Here is a 6000-nt window from a genome sequence, read left to right on the forward strand (position 1 = left end):
CCTTCATAGGACTCCATGTCACTGGAGTTTTATTTCCACAGTAAAACAGAAAGCAGCAGATACAGAACAGAACAGCATGATGAAAGTGAAGCTAATAGGAGGCCACTGTAACTGTGGATGGTGTCATTTTCTCTTTCTGTTACGCTGCAATCAATGTGTATTTCATAATGATAAGTTGAAGCAAAAAGTTGTTTTCACTTCATTAGAAATATTATATGTCAAGAAATATTTTTATTTCAACAGGATTTCGAGTTAAAACACACTGCACTGAGTTTAAAAGTACTTCCTGTCTGCGTTGCACTGAGGGAACCTTCATGAGTCATCCTACTGGTCTTCCACAATGTTACACATGTGCAAGCTGTGATGCAGGTAGATTTTTGTGAATATTTCCTGACTGTCAATGGAAACCTGTGACCTTAAAGCTTAGATTTAAAGACGCTGAGTCGGCTTGTTGCTGCAAGTCCCCCTGGCAGGGCTGTCTAAGAACTGATCAAACTGAAGTCTGGTTCTCATGTTGATAAGGTGACTGTGCATTACTGAAACCCCAGCTAAGGCTTTGCTAAACTCTGTGTTTTCCTCAGTTTTTAAACAGCAGTTGGCAGGTTTTTGTCAGTGGGACTTGCAGTGATGACAGCGCTGACCTCATGTCTCCTTTTTCCTGCCACAATGAAATCAAATGTCCACTGGGTGGTTTGTCCAGCTGGATTTATTCTCCACTTTATAAAATCATACTGGACCAGTCATTCATGCATATTCAGATTCATAAACAACAGCAAGTCTGTCACCTCTGCTAAAGATGTTCTACAAACTAAAGATGGTCTTTACATCAGCAAATAATAACATGTTGCTCTCATGTAGATAAACAAACAGAACATAAGACTCATAGCTCATATCCTTGTCTCCTCTCTGTGTTGACAGCTTCTGGTTTGAAATTAAAAACTTCATGTACAGCAACATCAGATGCTGTGTGTGAGCCACTGGAGGGATTCTACTGCACAAACTCTGCAGAGGAGGGCTGTAAGGCAGCAGAGAAACACTCAAGCTGTCAGCCAGGACAGTACATCAGTCAGAGAGGTTAGTTTGCTTGTGCTGACTTTAAGATGATCCATGGCATAGTTTGAGTTTCAAATCAGAACACCAAACAGGGGAACAGCTGTAATGATTACTTGATCATCCAGGCTGGAAGCAGAGACGTCTGACCACCAGACAGCAGAAATGAAGCCTCAAAATAAAAGAAAAAGTCAGTCAGAAGTGGCAGGCAGTCAGCCTGTAGCTGTCAGAGATGGAGTGATGAAAGACCAGCTGACTGCACGGAGTTAAACCACTGAACCCGATAAGTTCCATTGTGCAGTGCAGCCAAAGGAACAGAAACATCATTTTAATAGTGTTAGGTGCTAGAAGAAAACCTGTGTAGAAAGATAATTTCCTGGATAATACGCTCCATCTTGGTTTTTACACTGGCTGTATTCAGTCAGGGATGTGTTCATTTCTAACAGGGGGTGACCCAGTGCTTTGGATTCTGGTTGCCTTAACTCTGTTGTCATGGAGCTCACTTTGTCCTGGTGTTTTTCCAGCAGCACAGCCACCACTGAATTATCATAGAAATATTACACTACAGACACAAGTCTGTTTCTGTCATCCTCTCACTATTTTGCAACTGCGTGTTGTCACTTGGATCATGAAGGTGACACGACTCTACAATGTAATATGCTAGGCTGACTGGAATATGTGAAAGGGAAATACACTGGTTTAAAGCTTCTTTGATTGGTGGGATATCACTGCAGTTGTTCACCTGTGTGACCTGTGGATCACTGTGTTGCAGCTGTTCTAAACAGCATGTGCTGCAGGGTGTCAATGTGGGCAGCAGGTATGAGGACAAAGAAAGCCAAGACACAATAGATCGATCTGATGTGATGACTTTAGCCCACTTAATCCAACTCAGCCCATTTTTCACAAGCTACTCGATCCACGAGGTCCAAAGGATGAGGATATGAGGACCTTCAGTCATATTAAAGAAAAATTAACTTAAGGTTGTGACTCCTGATGTTGATGTGATTCAGTGTGTTGAAGTTGCTGGAACCACAGAAACACTCAGTCATGTGTTTTCCATGTGTGTTGCACACAAGCACAAGAGTCCACATGCCAGATTGCACAGAGCACACAGAACAGACAACAGACAAGTGTACACAACTGCACATTGTGGCTGTGCACAGTGTGAACACAAAGAAACTCTCCAAAACGAGTAGTGGAGCATTTCATGGAGCAGCAGCTTCTTCCTGTGTGAAGGAAAACAAAAAGACTGGCAGCAGGATGAGCTGAAGGGACACTCACAATGACAGAGGCCTACAGCTGTAGATGTCTTCTAGTGCAGGACACTGACAGTTTCTTGACAATCTGCTTCTTAACTGGTACCAGCAGGTTAGCATTCATTTTGTTTTTTCAACATGTGCATGAAGCAGTGAAGCTAATGACAGTTGGATCATTTTAGTGTTCAGTTTGTTCAGGAATCTGGTGTGAATCAAAGTCCCATCAGGCTGTGAGTGCTGAGCTGCACTACAACACCTCATCAGACCTCAGAGAATATCAACAGGATTTGTTCCTCAAATATGACAACTTGGGACTGGAAACAAATCAATGTTTTTTAAATCCACTGACAGGACGTTTCAATATTTGTCATTTGCACAGGAACAGCATTAAGAGACACTGAGTGCTCTGACTGCAGTGAGGGAACATATTCTGATGGAACATTTCCATCCTGTCAGCCACACACACAGTAAGTGAAGCTTCACATCAGATGGCTCAATTGTGACATCAGCAGGGAGTTCAAGGTGTCCTCCAGATGTTCCTGTAAAAAATGTCCCTCTGTCCTTCCAGATGTGAATCAGTGCATCTTCAGCTGATAAAAGCAGGGACTGTTTCAACTGATGCTGAATGTGGAGAGCAAAGTCCAGTCAGCAGAGGACTTGTGGTCGGCGTTGTGTCTGTATTTCTTATAGCAGCTGCAGCTGCAGCAGTTGCATGGTGGCGTATCAGAAAGAGGAAAAGCAGTGAAGGTATGATTCATGTTTACACAATAAAAATATGAAAATGTTTTTGATGGATAATATCATCTTTCAACTCATGAAGTTACTGATTCTGGTGTTTTTCATCAATAATGTTTTATTATAGAAAAAGAAAAAGCAAGAAAACAGAGTGAGGTGAGTCTCACACTCTGCTGTTGTTACTAACAAGTCTGTTTCACTGCATGTACAGAAGGAGCTACAAGTGATTTTTCTAATTAATAAGATGATGTCACTCATTATGAATTTTTCTCAAAAAGGAACCTGTGCATGCTGCTGAATCAGTGGTGATGGTTCGACAGCCATAGTGACAGCAGCAGGTAAGACAGCAGTGTGTCCTTCATTAAAATGTCCATCAGCTGTCCAGCTGAGCAGCGTTCTGTGGTGTGTTTATGTGCAAAGTGTTGCTGTTTCAGCTCAATATTTTCCTCTCCTCAGGATGCAACAGTTCATGTGTAAACATGCAGACTGTTTTGGACACTGCAGAGGAAATGTTGTCTACAATCCAGTTATATTCATGTTATAATCGTGCGTGCACGTGTGTGTGTGTGTGTGTGTGTGTGTGTGTGTGTGTGTGTACATGTGCGCATGTGTGTGTCTCCTCCTGTTCTCTCTTGTGTTCCACAGGTGGAAGCTCCTAGAGTGGATCCACCTGTGTAGCCAGGCGATGCTGCTGATTGGCCAGCTTTAAGCTTCAATGGACCAATCATCATTCCTGGACCTTTGTTTTTCAGGCTGTTTGGTTTGTTTTTTTACTTGGAAAATGAAGGTAAAGCTGTTTGTGGGAGATAGGGTTTGCTAAGTAATATACATTTTTACAGTACAGAGAAGTTATTTGTCTACATACACCAGGTTTACTGAATGTTGCCACTGACTGTATTTAATTAATAAGTCTCTTCTTAGATAAGAGAGGTAGGAGTTTTTTTTGTTCTTTTCTTGCAATCTGTCGTGCTAAACGTGATCTCCTGTGGGGGCCACACAGAGCTCACAGGGGGACCTGAACATCAGACAGACTGAAAACTTTATCTGTCATAAAGAACAATCAGCTGGAACTGAGGACGGAGACTCTCAGTCCTGAACTGCAACAGGAAGGGACAAATGTTTGCTTTGACTGACAGCAAACAGGCTGGATCATGTGGGTGGTGCACATGAAACCCCAGGTGGGTTCAGGTGCAGGAGAAAAGCAGCAAATAGTCAGAAGAGTCCATGTGCTGAATATTCCAAGTTCACAAGACATCATATTGGTATGCAGTTTGTGTACTGAAGCCCCACAGGGCTGTGAGCTGAGCCTGCATGACACGACTGCTGAACTCATCCTCCACATTCCCTCATTGGACACTTTGCTTTTGTCTTGTGCTGCATAATGATTCACCGTATAAATAAGCACTGGAGATACATTGCTAATGGTGAATCACAGCAACAACGGATAGGAAGATGAAGAATGTAATTGCTGAAAATTATCATTATTATCATTTTTAATAATGAAGAGATGGGGTGGGGCAGCATGGTGATGCATTGGTTAGCACTGTTGCCTCACAGCAAGAGGGTTGCAGGTCGAAACCTGGTCTCTTTAGAGTTTGCATGTTCTCCCTGTGCCTGTGTGGGTTTTCTTCAGGTACTCTGGCTTCCTCCCACAATACCAAAAACATGCACATTTGATTAATTGGCTGCTCTCTATTGTTGTCTGTTATTGTGTGTCAGTACAGGTGTTCCTAATAAAGTGCTCAACGAGTGTTCATGTATATAGGTATGAATAACAGCTCTACAGCTATAATTCATTATTATTATATAAAAGAATTAATGTAATGTAAACATTGATATGAATAATATGATGCAAATTGAAACAGTGTTAGATATGTTACTACCAAAACTCTTATAGTAATACAAATACGTAGCTCAGAATATAAATGATATAAATGACGGATGCTGAAACAGGAGCTGCTTCTTTTTCTCCTTCTGCACTACATTCTGTTTTTTTTTTTTTCTTTTGTTCCATTCAAGCTGTTTTGCAGCATTTCATCTGGAAGTATTGCCAATGTAACTGATTTACCTTTAGTTTAGTTGGGTGCCCATATGTATTTATATAATCCATGGTTTATGTGAAGATAATATGAAGCTTGTCACACTCACTGAATCTGTTTGTGGCATGTGATAAAAGTGAATAAAATTCTACTTTGAACACAACCCACTAACTGTGGAACTGTTTTTCTTCATCCATATGATCTTGTTTGAATTGTTTTGACATCAGTGCAGATTCCAAGTGCATTCCTAATGCACTAATGGACATAAGGGGGCAGCGTTGTACCATAGTTATATGAAGTCCCTGCTTCTCTGTGCCCTACTTAGCTAATTCCTAAAAAAGGAACAATGAGCTCATATGTAAAGTCTTGATAATGCAGAACAAATGTTCTTTCTAAGTGGGGAATGTAAGGAATCCTGACCTCATTCTGATCTGTTCAGTCTGAGAGGCTGAGGCATCGCTCGACATGACTTGTTGAGCATCTCAGAGACCCTGGAGGATCTGTGAGGATTATTTTTTCCTGTCTTATTAGTTTAGGAATCACTGATTGTCACATCTTTTTGAATTTATTTTGTGTAAGAACCTGTTGTTTAGGCTCTCAAACTTACATTTGCCCATTGTTAACTTACAGTCAGCATCAGGCACAGACTGCTGGAGACGGAACAGCATGAATAAATTCATGGTGTCTACAAATAAAGAAATAATCCTTTTGCAAACACAGTCAATGCACCACAGCACTGATTAGGAAGTGGCAGTATGTGTCCACTCCTTGGTGAGTGACTCAAACACAATATGGGTGTGTTGGGACCTCTGAACTTTGACTGGGATTCCTGTGCAGCCTCAGGTGGAGGTCAGCTATCAGCTCTGCATTGCCGCTCTACTTCATCTGGGCCTTCTGTTGTGGTGGACTCCCCTCCCCTC

At 41.6% G+C, this 6000-nt stretch overlaps 1 protein-coding gene across 8 annotated transcripts in view; it reads left to right on the forward strand.

Annotated features, from left to right (window-relative positions):
• The window catches only part of LOC124063912 (tumor necrosis factor receptor superfamily member 14-like), a 27504-nt gene extending 22261 nt beyond the window's left edge, over nt 1-5243 (forward strand). For all 8 annotated transcript variants that reach the window (XM_046398068.1, XM_046398066.1, XM_046398065.1 and 5 more), the window contains 6 exons: nt 244-369; nt 919-1074; nt 2686-2773; nt 2875-3053; nt 3169-3197; nt 3320-5243. In XM_046398068.1, the coding sequence (XP_046254024.1) occupies nt 244-369; nt 919-1074; nt 2686-2773; nt 2875-3053; nt 3169-3197; nt 3320-3367 (626 nt within the window). In that variant the 3' untranslated portion in view covers nt 3368-5243. The remainder of the gene's footprint in view (nt 1-243; nt 370-918; nt 1075-2685; nt 2774-2874; nt 3054-3168; nt 3198-3319) is intronic.
• The last annotated feature ends 757 nt before the right edge of the window (nt 5244-6000 follow it).

This window comes from Scatophagus argus, chromosome 8 (genome assembly GCF_020382885.2).
Source record: "Scatophagus argus isolate fScaArg1 chromosome 8, fScaArg1.pri, whole genome shotgun sequence".
Lineage (NCBI taxonomy): Eukaryota > Metazoa > Chordata > Actinopteri > Scatophagidae > Scatophagus > Scatophagus argus.